Source organism: Pinus tabuliformis, chromosome 7 (genome assembly GCF_031772625.1).
Source record: "Pinus tabuliformis cultivar Carrire ecotype Pingquan chromosome 7, CPIR1, whole genome shotgun sequence".
NCBI classification, from domain to species: domain Eukaryota; kingdom Viridiplantae; phylum Streptophyta; class Pinopsida; order Pinales; family Pinaceae; genus Pinus; species Pinus tabuliformis.
Genome location: NC_142293.1, coordinates 325,717,662 through 325,733,616, shown reverse-complemented (window position 1 = coordinate 325,733,616; position 15,955 = coordinate 325,717,662). Strand labels below are relative to the sequence as shown.

The window sequence follows — 15,955 nt, the reverse complement described above, 5'->3', positions numbered from 1 at the left end:
GTATAAATAACTCTCTTCTCGAGTTGTTATAGGTTCGAAGTTCAAGAGTCATTATTCATTGCTTGTTAAGTTGTGACTGGTCATTCTACTTTGAACTTGGTTGCACCTGTGAAGGAAGCTTTTGTAGACATTTGATGTACTCAGTATTTTTGGAACCTTAATACAAAGCAGAGGATTCTGAATTTGGTTTTACACATTTTGTGTTATTCTGCAAGTTTTTCCAGTTATAAATCATTATGTCTATCTTCATATGCTTATGACTTATAGAGATATCTAGGTAGGAATAATTGTGTCTCAATTAATTCCTATAAGCTTCTGAAGCGATCATCTATTAAGAGAATGGATTAATGAACTGTCTGTTTAGCTAATCCCCTCTAATCAATAAATCATCAGCATCTTATGTAAGCTTAAGTATATTGCCTTGAACCTTTGGAACGTAGTTTAGAAGGTTTTCACACTTATGATTGTTTTGTTTTACAGTCTGGAAATTGTGATAATCATATTATTTTTTGTCTTCTTCTCACCACTATTTTGATCTATATCACTGTGTAAAGCTTTATAGCAGCCCTTTGCTGAAATATTAATATTATCCAAAGGATTAAGTATTTCAATTCTACATTTGTCTTCATTCATTGGTCTTCCTAAACTAAAACCAAAAACCCCAAAACAATTATTTTAGATGCTCTGGCATTGGTAGCGGACCTACTACTATCTCGGAGGTACAACATGTATGATAAAGTGAGAGCTACGTGTAGGTTGGTCCTCTTGGATGTAGCTGCCCTCCACACATGAAAATGATAAAAAAAACACTGCTGTAGCTTCTTCGGTCAATTCCCCAACAACCCAGCTCCACAAACAACCAGTGAATCCTCCCTCTGTACAGTGGTGGCTCCCAAACTGCGTGCTCTACTCCAGAAATGCGTGGGACCTATAGTTGATGCCTCTTCCAGTCTCAGTGATGAAGGAAAGCCTTCCTAGGGTGGCACTCGAAGTCCATTGAAGAAAGGTTGAGCTTCTCTCCTTGGGAAGCTCTTGTGCTAAACAACACAATATTGACTCAGTGGAACAACCAAGGCAAATTCGATTTTCAAATAGACAAAATACCCCTATTGCTCCCTCATTCCTTCCTTTTATAATTGTTGGCCATGCATTCCTTGTGGGTCCCTCCACCAGTTCGATTTGCCTCGAGGAATTCAAATTCTTTCTTCTCCAATTGTGTACTTTATGTGGGCCCCATATTCCACTATCAATTTAATCTTTCATTTTCTCTAATGTTGGTGGCCTCCATCTCTCCAAAAATTAAGTGGGGACTCCCTCCACCCACTTTTCCTAAGTTTACATGCCAAAATATTTCCCAACACCCAATTGCAAAATAGAAATTCATCTTAGCAAAATTAATTTAATTGGGGACATTACATAGACAGGACACCTTCCTCCTTTTTTGTTAAATAAAAATAGTTATAAACCTTATTGATAATGGATGACTGAAATGAGTTGAAGCTTTAATTCGGATGTGGAGTAATTGGAGGGTACCTGCCCTAATTGATTGTGTTAGACTCATTTGTATAGTTACATTGGCTTAAGATGCATGGATTTATCCAAGCTTAAGCAACAACCGTGGGACTTCAAATGCAGATTTTGGAAGCTCTGAAGGTCAATTTTAGATCTGTTTGGTCCTTTGGAGAAATCTGAATTCTAAAGTTTTATATTCGTAGACTTTGATGTGAAGCTGGATCATGCAATTGTACAGAAAATCCTCCATTTCACACAAATGTTACCTTCATAGCTGTATAAGGCCATTTTAATCTGAACACAAAGCAGAGATAGCCTCTTCACAGCTCTCTCAAACACCAAGACTATCTCACCAAGGACACAATGAATGAACAAAGAATTAATAAGGGAGAAAACCCTATTGGTTAAATTTCCATTTTCAAATATATGACGTCAATATTGTTGCAACAGTTAGTTCTGTCTTCAAAACAAAGTATTACACTGCATTTATATAAAAATGCATGAGCTTGTCAAATAGGAGATCAAGCTAGTAAAGCAAGAGATTCTCTAAGTTAAGCTTACACTCAACTTGGTAGTGAAGATAAATTAATTGAGGTGTAAGCCTTGTTTTTCTGTCAGATCATGATGGGTCAATATGAGATAGCTGATGCATAATCTTATTTTGATATTCATTCTGATGATTTAATTAACATGCACAATTAATTATACACCAATGCTTGGGCCTCCGGATCACTCCTTTTTTGTTTTATTTCCAGATTTGAAATCCATAAATGGTATCACAATTTTCTTACATCTCATAGTTTTTTGGCATCCCTCTGGCTCTCTATTTATATTTATATTTGCTATATCCTTATTTTCAAAAAAATGGCCCGTGAGTTTGTCATAGATCCATTTTAACCCTAAATCTTTAAGCAGTGAGAAGATAGTGTATTATAATAATGTCATCAAGGTTCAGAAAACACTTGTGGTGTGATTTCCATTTAGGTTTGATTTGCATTCCTCTGCTGTTTTCTTTTCCTCGCAAAACATTTCTTTTGAAATGATGAAGAAAATTCTATGCCCATTGTTTCCTTTATGTGCTTCTTGGTTCGTGGAAATCCTATTTCTGCGAGTACGAGGTTACTGGTTTGTCAGCAAGCTACTTTTTTGGGTGGTCTTTGCATGCTAACTTTCATACCAATATGATTTGGTCTGAAGTGAAATGGATGGACATTTTACATACAAGTTCTGGCTTTGCTATGGAGGAATTAATCTGAGTGATTGGATCAGCCTGCAATATTCAGCATCTTAACTAGATTGCCCCCCATCAGTCTCCATATGCGAGTGGTACTGTTGATTTCTACACAAGTGAAGATTACTTTCTAGATTCTAATTTTGAAGATTTTTTCCAGCATTTAGCCAGGTTTTGTTTTTACCAAATATATTGTGAGCATCCAGATTATCTTACGAGGAGTTCCCTTTTCTACAGTTGTCATCACATGAAGAAAATCCTGTCCGTGTGAACTAAAGACAGCATTTGTGCATTTCCACTGAAATCTATGTCATTTGGATTATTTAACACAATATAAATAGATGACATGAATTAGTATTTATGCATATTTTGAAGAAACATTATGCATGTATTTTATTATGTCCTCTAAATTGCATATTTTCTGTCTCAGTAGGCAGCATTGAGTAATACTGGTATTCCGAAGGTTGAAGTGGTACCTGCTGCCTCACCTGATCAGCAAGCAGACATTAACATCAGTGATGATGAATTCTCATATTTAGATACATCTGGAGTTCCAGTGATAGTGACTTTAACAAAGGTAATAATGTTTTATGAGAACAGTCAAGATTCATAGTTAAAAGCATTAATCACATATTGTGATAGTTTGTTTGTAAATTTGGTAATAAACATATGTTTTCCAGTATTTGGGCCGTACATTCATGATATAGCCAACAATAACACATCAGTGGAAATGTTTTCATTTTTAGCGTAGCTGAAGTAGAAACACATGAATTGCATCCACCGTTGAGTGTTTTTTCTTTGCTAAATACTAGCTAGAGAAACTTTCTAAGATCTTGAAATTTGAATTCCATTTCTCACATCTTGAGATCAGGTGGAAGTGATGGGGATAAAGCTTTAAGCCAAAATTCAATTTGAAAAGATGCATTCTGCCTTGAAAATTCATTGGAACATAGACTGAGCATTGTTGACCTTCCAACTGAAGGCCCTAATGGAAAGAGAATATGATATCTGAGCTAAAGCTTGCATGGCATCACTAGAATAAATGTGGAAGAGAGATTGTTGTGTGTAACGTGAGGATCTGATTGTGCAGTCAGAAACTTTACATGAATGCCAGAAAGAAAGGCTTCAGAGGTCACTGGTATAGACATTGACTAGTAACTCATTATAGAAATCAAATTCATGGTTTGTTTTTCTGTAATACTTCCAAATATCTGTATCTCATTAAATTGAACACTTTAAATAGGTAGTACTGGATGTTGGTATAGATTTCATTGTTCTCTATATATCATTGAGCTAGTATTAACTAACTGCTGTGATTGTTAGAAGCATTACGTTTTGCAAAGAGTCATAAATTTCAACAAAAAGGATTTGTTAATAGTTTTTTTTGTCTGTGAAAAATACATCTTATATTTACATCAAAATATTTACAGAAAACAACTAAAGCTGAAATCAGAGTAGGTCGAATGATCCATCTTTGATTAGCAGAGCACCTTTGGCCAGGAACTGATGCATACCTCATCCTTCCATATAGGCCAAAGAGAGCTTATTTCATGATTGGTTAGTACTTAATAGGTATATCATATGAAGGGTTAGTAATAATGATTCCTAAATAGGATATACACTTTTCTGAATTCTATGTCAGCGGCTGAAAAAAATATTACTCTTCTATGTTATAGCATTACTGCTCTTACTGTTCGAAGCATTACGTTTTGCCAAGAGTCGTAAATTTCAACAAAAGGATTTGTTAATACTTGTTTTGTGAAAAGACATCTTATATTACATCAAAATATTTATAAAAAATAACTAAAGCTAAAATCAGAGTAGGTCGAATGATCCATCTTTGATGAGCAGAGCACCTTTGGCCATGAACTGATGCATTCCTCATCCTTCCAGATAGCCCAAAGAGAGCTGATTTCATGGTTTATTAGTACTTATAGATATGAAGGGTTGGTAATAATTATTACTGAATAGTATATACACTTTTCTGAATTCTATTTCAGCGGCTGAACAATTTATTACTCTTCTATGTTATAGCAGTGATATAAGTATTCTTAAATGTTATATCATAAAGGTTTATACAGGCTTTGAAAACTTAAAAGTGCCTTGATATTTTGAATTCCTTGTAGGTAGGGAGGCATTACATAGTGGATGCGACTTTAGAAGAGGAATCTCAAATGAGTTCAGCTGTTTCAGTGGCTATTAATAGGTTGGGCCACATATGTGGACTCACCAAACGGGGTGGTGTAGCTCTCGATCCAAGTATTATTCTTGATATGATATCTGTTGCACAACATGTTGGTCAACATTTGATTATTTTGGTAGACTCTGAGATTGCTGCTGCAGAAGCTCGTATGGCAGATGATCAACCATAAAATTTATTATCTGGTTTGAACCAAATGGTGCAGCTTGAATGTGAAGGGAATTTTTTACATGATCCTGTTTCGTTGTCAAATGAAACGCATTGGGGCTAATTCATCCTTTGGAGAACATATTCTTGCCATTCCCAAGGTTTAAGGCAAGCCACTTGATTCCTCGTATTGAATATTCTCCATTGTGTATTGATAAATTGAAGAGAATGTACTTTAATATGGAGTTATTTCTTCCCAGTCACTGTGGCTTCTGTTTGTTCAGTAAAAGAAAACTTGAAAGATTCCATTCTTGCAGTGAAAATGGTCAAGGTGGTGACCGTGACATCTATTCATAAATCTAGGGTATCAAACAATTTGTTTAAAGGTTATACCTTCTACATCTTGTGTAAAAGGTACTCGGTTCTTCCTCTTGCTCGCACATACATTGACTAATTAATCTGAAGGTTTTATGTTCTACATGGGAATGGAATCCTCATTTGGAAACTAAATCTCATTAATAGGTTAGTCAATACTGTGGCATTTTTACCCAAATTATTGATATTTGATCTTCCAATGGAATAGAATCCTCAATTCAAAACTAAATCTCACCAACATTTTAGTCAATACTCTTGTATTATTACTCAATGTTATTCATCTTGTCCTAAGTATCTGAGGATCATCTTTGTGCTTGCCAACGTTTATGGGATTTTATTATCCAGTACTATACAGGGATAACAAACCACCACATTCATTAGTAGGTCATTGAAGATCATCAACTCGAACTCCACCCAACCATTATTTTGGAACTCTCTCCACTTCCAAATCTCGCTTAGGTTCCTTGCCTTATATTATTGGTATTTTACATTTGCATTTATTGCCAAGGCTTGGATTTCATGCTCCAAGCATTGGTTTATTTCTACTAAGATCTTTGACTCACTGTTCATCGTAGCTATGAACCTTACATGTGTTTGCTATCTTTGGATTCTGATGGTGTATCGTGCATCCTATATCATATTCCAAGCATATAATTTTAGTGATGTTGTGTTGTGACACTGCAAGGAAGAGTAAGAGATACGGAGAATTGTTCCTTGAAAGAAGTTGTGTACAAGCCAAATGTACATTTTGTAAGCATTCATGTGACAAAACTGGGTACTTAACACGACAATAGTTTGTTTTTTTTGGTTGAAAATTTATTTAAAATTTAATGTGAAAAAGTAGCTAGATATAGGCCACAGACTTTTAAGTGCCCATCATATTGTCCAGCAACTCAAGTTTCCTGTCACCCCATTTACCTTTGAACCAATAACAAAAATGTACGTATCTATCCTTAAAGCAATTTTTCATATGCTTCAGCTCCGAGTTAACGTAAAATTAGTTTTTAATGTGCCAACAAAGTAATCTGACAATTTAATTAGATTAAGCGACATTAAAAGGAAAGGGGCAAGGGATATAATAGGAATGATGATATTGATGAATTTTTTGCATGGTACACCACTGTAGCGTGATGTTAATATTCATTTCATTATTACTATAATGCACGTAAGACTATATTGATTACCATTCTCTCCTATTCGTTCTCACTAAGCCAGTGTTTGATATTTGTGGTATAATAATTGAATATCATGTTATTTGTGTGTAATCCCCAATTCTCTCATACAGTGTTGCACATTTATAGTGTTTCATACAAGTTGCTATTTATATTGGGCTACAAATAACCAATACCAATGGTACTTGCAAGGATCTTTACGCAAACAGATATTTGGAACTTGAGATATTGGAATAAAAGTTGGCCCTCATAATGGAACCCAAATAACCTATAAGAATAGTAGGATTTTTTTTGGAGGATCTTTATAGAAATATAACCATTTGGACTTCGAGATATGACTTTGAATCAAATTGAATTTGGTGGAAAAATGAAAGACCGAGGGAAAACAATATCCATTGGCATTTGTTCCATAGGGCTTTCTCTTACTCTGAAATGATGGCAAGGTGGCAGTGCAAGGCACTCTTGAGTTGTCTAACATGTGGTTAGGAGAATGATGATGTATCACATTTTTTTGTACTTATGTTGTATTTAATGTAGGGTATTGGCATTCACTTTTGTGCTTTGATTTGTTGACCTATATTCAAAGACACATATTTGATCCTTGCTTTCAATGACTTATTTCAGCATGCACTGTAACTCTTTCTCACTTATTTTGACCCTTTGGTGACTAAGTATTGCTACTTCGGTGATTTTCTATTGAGCCTACCATGCAAACATCTTTTAATATCTTGAGATGATATTAAAAAATCCTTCACCTATATGGAAGCTGCAAATGCTAGCTTGCTCTACTCTTAGGAAATCGTTTAGAAGGGATATTGGCAAAGGCTTGTGAGCTCATTTCTTTTTGTTGTTGTACTCGACATTAGCACTAATAACTCTTTTGGGTTATTACTTGTTGGCTTGACATTGTATTCAGTTCTTTCTTTGGATGAGTATGAATTTTGTAATCGGTTTTTCCATATTGTCTTCATTGTTTCTCTCAATCTCATCCATGTCACTTCACCCATGGCTTTGATTGTGCTTTTTCATGAATAAATGGATATGATTTTTCCCTAGCTTTGCTAATTTTCTTAAAACTAACTTCACTTTGAGTATTGGGTTATGGTTCAAAGTTTGATTAATGGCTTGTTTGCTTCACCTGTAACTCATATTCCCTTGCTTTTCATGAATAATAGGTAAAACCCTTTCGCCCAAATTTGTTATCCTTGTTAAGGTACTCATATATAGTTCCTTGCTTGGTTTTGTTTGTATATATTTTGGTGTGGCCTAAGTTTCATGGTCATAGATTTTGTTTGATCTTAGCATATTCATGCACCCACAAACTCGATAAGACTCTTAAATTTTTACTTGCCATTTGGAAGATAAATAACTCATGCACAACTTTACGTGTGCTCCAATTTCAAAAGCTATTTGACCTTGCTATTGATTGGGAAGCTTAGATAGTGCTCTTGTTTTGATGGATAGTTGGAGTTCTACCTTGTTGTTTGGAAATGTTCTTATTCTTGCTTTTATCCCCAACACTGTTTAAATGACCTGACTCTTGTATTGGTTTTGGGCATGATTTTGTGGCCGCAAGCCTTGCCATTGTGGTGGTGTTGTGACTTGGGTATTTCGTTGTGCTTTTCCTACTAGTTGCATTAGGACTTGTACCTATGACATAACATTGTTACCTTTTATTTCAGTCATGTTTGAAATTCAACTACAATATAGAATTTCTAATCTGGATAATTACTTGTGACTTCAATTTATGTTTATCTTAGAGTTCTCTTTCCTTAATATGAGTTGTCAACCAATTATACACTTATTAACAAAGATCACAATGCGCAAAAGACATATGACAACAAAAGTTAGGCCAGAGGCAAGGGCAAAACCCACAAGGCGAAAACTGCCCAAACCTTTCCTTATATAATCAAGTCAACAAGAGAGTCCTATAAACCAAGATGGCCTCCACAAGTGCTAAGTTGGTTTCTTCAGTTCTTCAGTACCTTGTCCACTATGATCATCAAGAGGATAGTCCCTTCACATTTCCTTGAAGATAATGGTGGAGTTTTCCCCTTCATTGTCCTCAAAATATTGATCTTTAGACCACTGAAATACTTCGAACCTCTTTTTGCAATACTTTGGATCTCTATAATATAACAAACCCTTGTAGTAGATCTTTTCGATCTCTGTGATTGACTTTTGGACCTCTGTTTTCTCTGTTCACTCAGATTGTTTCATACCTTGGTTCACTGTGATTCCGAGTTTCCTACAATTTCAGATGCTTCAACAAACTCAGATTTCCTTCCAGACTTCAAATGGCTACACAATGACCTTAGATTAGTACAAACAAACTTCCTTTTCTTTATTCTCCTTCAATACTCCTGTGTTCCTCGTAGATAGTAGAACAAATTGTTACAAACTTTACTACCTTTAGTTGACTTTGGATGGTAGACAAAAACGAACTTCTAAGCAACTCATACTTGAATAAGAGAGAGAAATATTCCTTGTTTTGTAGCTCCTATTGCAAATCTTCGCATGAGATGATGATAGCTCATGACTTGATTGATTGATTCTCCAATGAGTATGAACTGAGTTGTATTTATATTCATTAAAGTGACTTGAATGGGTGTGAATGAGGCATGCCAACTTGATCTTGATGTTGGGTGACTTAGCACTTGTGGGGCATCTTATCATTACAAATAAATAATAATTTTCTTCTTTGATTGTCATGAAGAACATGACTTACAAAAATGATTGATTGATAAATATAAGCATGATAAACACGCTGTAAACAAACATAATAAATTGTTTTTCCAAATACAATGATAACAATAACATTATGAAGACCAACCATAACTACATTTTCCAACACTCCTTTGATTGTCATGAAGAACATGACTTACAAAAATGATTGATTGATCAATATAAGCATGATAAACATGCTGTAAACAAACATAATAAATTGTTTTTCCAAATACAATGATAACAACAACATTATGAATACCAACCATAACTACATTCTCCAACGCTCTCTCTTAGCTAGGGAGGTATTCATAATGGTTGTTCTTCAATATAATAGTTAACAAAACAAACTATCAAACAATAATTGTAAACTCAAAACAAGAACTTTAGCCAAAACCCCCCCAAAAAACATGAAAAACAGTCTGAAAACAAAGTGTTGATGTTGGAATAACCATTTTTTTTGGGTAATTTTTCAACATTTTTTAAAAATGACAGTAAAAGCCAATAAAAACTGATTTTTTATGCAAAAAATACCCTTAAAATGAAAAATGTTGATGCCGGAATAACATTTTTATTTATATTTATTTGTCATGAAATTTTATTTCGGGGTAAATTTTCAACATTTTTTAATAATGATGTTAAAGATAAAATATCATGACTTCGTAAAAACTTAAAATTCCAATGATTTTCAGGCATGACATTAAAGATAAAATATCACGTATCTAAAAATTCTTAAAATTCCAATGATATTTAGGCATGACTTTAAAGATAAAATACCATGCTTTTGAAAAGCTTTAAAATTCCAACAATTTTCAGCGATAGTGTTAAAGAACAAATACTTATAACTGTGTTAAACAATAACATTAAAGTTTTCAACATATTTCAACCATGGTATTATGGAAAAATTAATGACTAAAAAAACTTTAAAAAATAACACTTAATGAAAAAGTCGTTATACCAAGAGTATTTTTTTTTTTAAATGTTAAAAGTATAATGATTTTAAAATCTTACCCTAATACAATTTGACACATTGCAACAAAAATTTAAAAATCAACTATCAAATCGACATGTAGTGTAGACAAATTCGATCTATTGTAATGAAAACTTAAAGACCAACCTTGAAGTTGACACATTGCGGGGGTGGACTTGATCCATTATAACAAAAACTTTAGAATCAACTATCAAATTAATACATAATGAGATCATACTATCAACACAGACCATGCAAAAAATAAAATAATAAATAAATAAAAATGAAAAATACAAAAGAAAACAAAAATTAAAACATTGAAAAAAATAAAAACAAAAACAAAAGAAAACACATGTTTAAAAAATAACAAGTAAATAAAAATGTTTATTAAAACATAAAAATTATATATATATATACAAAAAAAATCAAACATAAAAATTGTAACCAATAAAAAAAATTAACCTATAAAAAAATAAATAAAAAATGTAAGGAAAAAAAAAAAAGAAAGTGTTTCCAAAAAGACATTATTTAATATATATATATATATATATATATATATATATATAAATAAAAAATATGTAATTGATAATATTAAAAAAACATTAAAACAATAAATAAATAAATAATACATAAAAAATAATTAAAAAAACATTAAAACAATTTTAGAAAACATTAAAAAAAATAAATTGGAAAAATACATTAAAATAAATAAAATTAAAAAAAGGAAAAAAGAAAAAAATTGAGGCCCTTTTGTAAGAGTGATTATGGGAATCACCCTTGCCTTGCTTAGGGCCCCGTGGGGTTGTAGGTGTGGGCGAGGAGGAGGGGTTGCCTGAAATCACCTTCCCCGCCCAGGGCCCATAGGGTTGTTGATCTGGGCGAGGAGGAGGAGCTTCACGTGCAACTCTTCCCAACCCAGGCTAGTGGCCCCACACGCCTTGGGCGGGTCAAGGGCGATTCCCGGAATCGCCCTTGCCCTACGGCTCATGGGATGTCAATTTTTATTTTTTAACCTTTTATTTTTTTATTGTTATTTTTTTTTTAATTTTCCAAAAATATTGTTTTAATTTTTAATTTTTAATTTTTTTATAATATTTTTTTTTTATGTTTTTTATTTTTACTTTTAAATTTAATTGCAGTTATTATTCTTATTTTTTAAGGATTTTGTTTTTTGTTTTTTGTTTTTTGTTTTTATTTTTATTTTTTTTTAAATAATATGTTTTATTTTTTTTAGCAATTTTTTTTTTTGTTATTTCTACTTAAAATTTTATCTCAATCATTTGAAAAAAAAAAAACTTCAAATGTCATCATCTTTGGATATAAAATTCATAAAATTTGTTATTTTTCTAATTTTTTTTATTCAATTTTTTTCATAAAAATCTTTTATTTAACATGTCATTTAAAAAAAAAAATCTTGAAATATGTATTTTTTAATTATATTTAAATGCAAAATGTGTATCTTTTGTCGAATGTTTAAAATTATTATTTTTTAGTGACAATTATTTTGTTTACTGAGTATTAATTAATGATATATAAATATATAAAAAATCCTAACCTCAAAATATTAATGTTATTATTATTTTTTAAAACTTCGCAAAAAAATACAAAATTTTATTATAAAAAAACTTTGCAAAGAAAAACAAAAAATACATGTTTGGAAAGCCCTTAAAATACAGAATCTTAGTTCAAAAAACAAGACGAAGAGTAAGACTACTTGAAAAATGGTTAAATAATACATTTAAAAAAAATGTTCATACTTATGACATAAAAAAATTTAAAGTGTAAAAAATAAGCCTTAAAAAAATGTTGATGCTTTTCAAAATTTAGATGCAAATCACCAACATTTAAAAAAAAATCCACACTTAATACATTAGAAAATTTAAGGTGTGAAAAATAAGCTCTCTAAAAAAAAGGGTTGATGCTGCATCAACACTTTCAAAACCAACATGAAAATCACTAACATTTAAAAAAAATGTCCATACTCGATACTAAAAAAATTTAAAGTGTCAAAAATATGCTCCAAAAAAAGGTATATTCTGAATCAACACTTTTCAAAATTGGATGATTTTCTGCTACCTAAAAAAGCGAGTACCTGGTACAGTTCTTGTTTGATAGTTTACATTGTTAGTTCCTTTTCCACAACCAGGGTGCCAACCCAATAGACATACTTCTACAGGACTCTGGGTGCTATCTAGGCCACTGCCAAGACACCAATTCAAAAATCATGCGGCTCTAGGGATCTATGTACCAATTAGGCTTCTGCCAAGGTATCAACCCAACAATTACTATTTCAGGGATCTAGATACCATCTAGGCCACTGCCAAGGTATCAACCCAAAAAATATTGTTTCAAGGATCTGGATAACATCTAGGCTATTGCTAACATATCGACTCTACATCTTACAGGGATCTAAGTACCATCTAGGCTAATACCAAGGTACTATCCCTACGGACCATCATATAGGCTATTTGGCCTAAGGTACAACAACTCTACGTACCATCATACATGCTTCTTAGCCTAAGGTACAACAACTCTATGTAGCATCATACAGGCTATCTAGCCTAAGGTACAACAACTAGTCACCATGATCTGATTGACACCTCAACCTCATGGTATACAAACTAGTACAAGTTTGCAAGAGACTAGATTTACTAAAGAAATTAATATTAGTAAAAAAACGAGAGATAAAACACTTACCTTTTATGAACAATTATAAATCCCTCTTGATCTTGTACTTCTCAACGCCATTGAACTAAACATCATTAGGTATTTTCTTCATTTCAACAACTCATCCTAAGGTTTTATCCAAAACCCTAGGCATTCTCTTATCAAGCCTTTCTAGATTTGCAAACCCTAGAAATCAAAACCCTCATTGCACATGGAAGAACTCAATCTAGGGATTTTATCCAAAAAAAAACTTTATGGTCAATTATGCATAAGCCATGACCCACATTAGGGTTTTGTTCACAAATTCTAAAGTCGAAAACCTAAATATATTTTTACACGAGGGATATATTACACTAGGGTTTTGTCAAAAAACCCGAAAACCCTAAACTTTATTTTGTTTAGTAGTATAAATCTCTGACATTAGAACTTTCTGTTTTGGCCTTCTTTGTTGGTTCATTAGTGTCAACAACAACAATTTGATCTCTTTCTCTTTTCCTATTCTCATCCAATCTCTCAGGACATTGGTTTCTATAATGACCAAATTTGCGACAATGGAAACATTGAACCTTTGATATATTTGCCTTCCTTTGTTGACAAGTATTTTTACTTGAGCTGTGGTTTTGAAAAACAAATTTTTTACTTTCTCCTCTCTTCTTGAAGCGAGCTGCATAAGCATTAGAGATATAATTTTCTTCTTCTTGGTTTCTTTCCATTAGTGTAAGTCTAGTTTCTTCTTGAGAGCAAGCTGTCCACAACTCTTCAAAAGATGGAGCCTCTTTTATGCTATTTATACTAGCTGCAAAAGAATTTCAAGATCTAGGTAACCCTAAAAGTGCTGAGATTATATGTTTTTTATTCAAGTTGATCTCATCAATTTCTTGAAGTTCATCTCTTAGACGAGAGATCCTTACAAAATATTAAGACAAAATGTCATCTTTTGTCATCTTGATATTTCAAAGCTCATTCTTCAAGCTTGCTACTTGACCAATATTTTGAATTTTAAATAGATTAGATAGAGCATCATACATCTTTTTTGAGGTATCTAGGTTAGAAATATAAGGAATTAGATTGTATTTAACTGAATCCACAATGAGGCTCATGGTAATTGTGTCATTTTCATTGAATTTTTCTTTCCCTGCATCATTTGATGGTTCTTTGATTTTTCCTTTCACAATATCCAAAATTTTGTTTCTTGCTAGGATAACTTCAATCCTTGTCTTCTAGGCTCTGAAATTTGAAGCCCCTTGTAACTTGTTCTCTGATTTCATTGAGGATGCCATTAGTATAGATCAGATTAGAATCTCCATGTCTCTTCAACAAAGATTCAGTCTCCAAGAATGATCTTGATCAAATTGTCCCTTCCTTCACCAAAGATTTTCAGTTGTGAGCTCTGATACCATGTTAGAATTTGGTTACAATATAAGATTTCTGAACTGGATAATTACTCCTAACTTCAATTTATGTTTATCTTAGAGTTAAAGACCTTAATATGAGTCATTAAGCAATTATACACTTATTAACAAAGATCACAATGCACACAAGAGAAAGGACACCAGAAGTTAGGCCAGAGGCCAGGGAAAAACCCACAAGGGGAAAACCCACCAAACCTTTCCTTATATAATCAAGTCAATCGGAGAGTCCTACAGACCAGGATGGCCTCCACAAGTGCTAAGTTAGTTTCTTCAGTTCTTCCGTACCTTGTCCACTAATATCATCAAGAGGATAGTCCTCTCATGATTCCTTGAAGACAATGTTGGAGTGTTCACACTTCTTGTCCTCAAAATATTGGTCTCTAGACATATGAAACACTTCAGACCTCTTTCTGCAAGACTTCAGACCTCTTCTTGCAATACTTTGGATCTTTGTAATATAATAGACCCCTGCAGTAGATCTTTCAGATATTTGTGATAGAATTTCAAACCTCTGTTTTCTTTGTGCACTCAAATGTTTCAGACCTTGGTTCTCACTATGATTTTGGGCTTCCTGCAACTTTGAATGCTTCAATAGACTCTGATTTCCTTCTATACTTCAGACGACTCCATAATGAACTTAGATTAGGACAAACATATTTCCTTTTTTTTAAATGTCTCTTTGAATACTCTTTTTGTGTTCCTCGTAGGTAGTAGAACATATTATTATAGACTTTACTACCTTTAGTTGACTTTGGACGACGAACATGAATAAACTTCAAGGCAACTTATATTTGTATCAGAGAGAGATAAGTATTCCTTGTTTTATAGCTCTTATTGCAAACCTTTGCATGAGATGATGATAACTCACGACTTGATTGATTGATTCTCCAATGAGTATGAACTGAGTTGTATTTATATTCATCAAAGTGACTTGAATGGATGTGAATGAGGAGGCTTGCCAACTTGATCTTAATGCTAGACGACTTAGCACTCGTGGGGCATCTTATCATTACAAATAAATAATATTTTTTCTTCTTTCATTGTCATGAAGAACATGTCTTACAAAAATGTATCTTGATCAATATAAGCATGATAAACATGTTGGAAACAAATAATAAATTGTTTTTCCAAATACAATGATAACAATGGAATTATGAAGACCGACCATAGTTACATTCTCCAACACATCACTACTCATTTGATTCTAATAACTTTCTTTGCTGATCATGGCCTTGAGCATGACACTTCGTTACAATCTTTCTTAAACTTAGAAGGCTTTAGTCTAGTCATATCTATTTCATTACACTAATATTAACATGTTATATGTAGGTTATATGGGTTATGATGGGTCTATTTTGGCATTTCCAACCTCTATTTTTACTTTTATGTATGCTATAATAGCTAGATTTTCACGAGTATTCTTCCATGCTAGCGACTCATTATAGATCTCATATTGTTATGTGAATTAGATTTTGTCTTGATGTTTCCAAATGATTAAAAGAAATTTGGCCCACCCTTGATATTGAATATGATTTCTAATTAAAT

The 15,955-nt window shown here is 32.8% G+C and overlaps 1 protein-coding gene across 1 annotated transcript in view; it reads left to right on the top strand.

Moving 5' to 3' along the window:
• LOC149247245 (3'-5'-exoribonuclease family protein) overlaps window positions 1-5,570 on the top strand; it is a 136,196-nt gene extending 130,626 nt beyond the window's left edge. Inside the window, exons 6-7 of the mRNA XM_089458164.1 lie at window positions 3,177-3,320; window positions 4,870-5,570. Coding sequence (XP_089314290.1) covers window positions 3,177-3,320; window positions 4,870-5,115 — 390 coding nt within the window. The 3' untranslated portion in view covers window positions 5,116-5,570. The remainder of the gene's footprint in view (window positions 1-3,176; window positions 3,321-4,869) is intronic.
• Window positions 5,571-15,955: the final 10,385 nt, after the last annotated feature.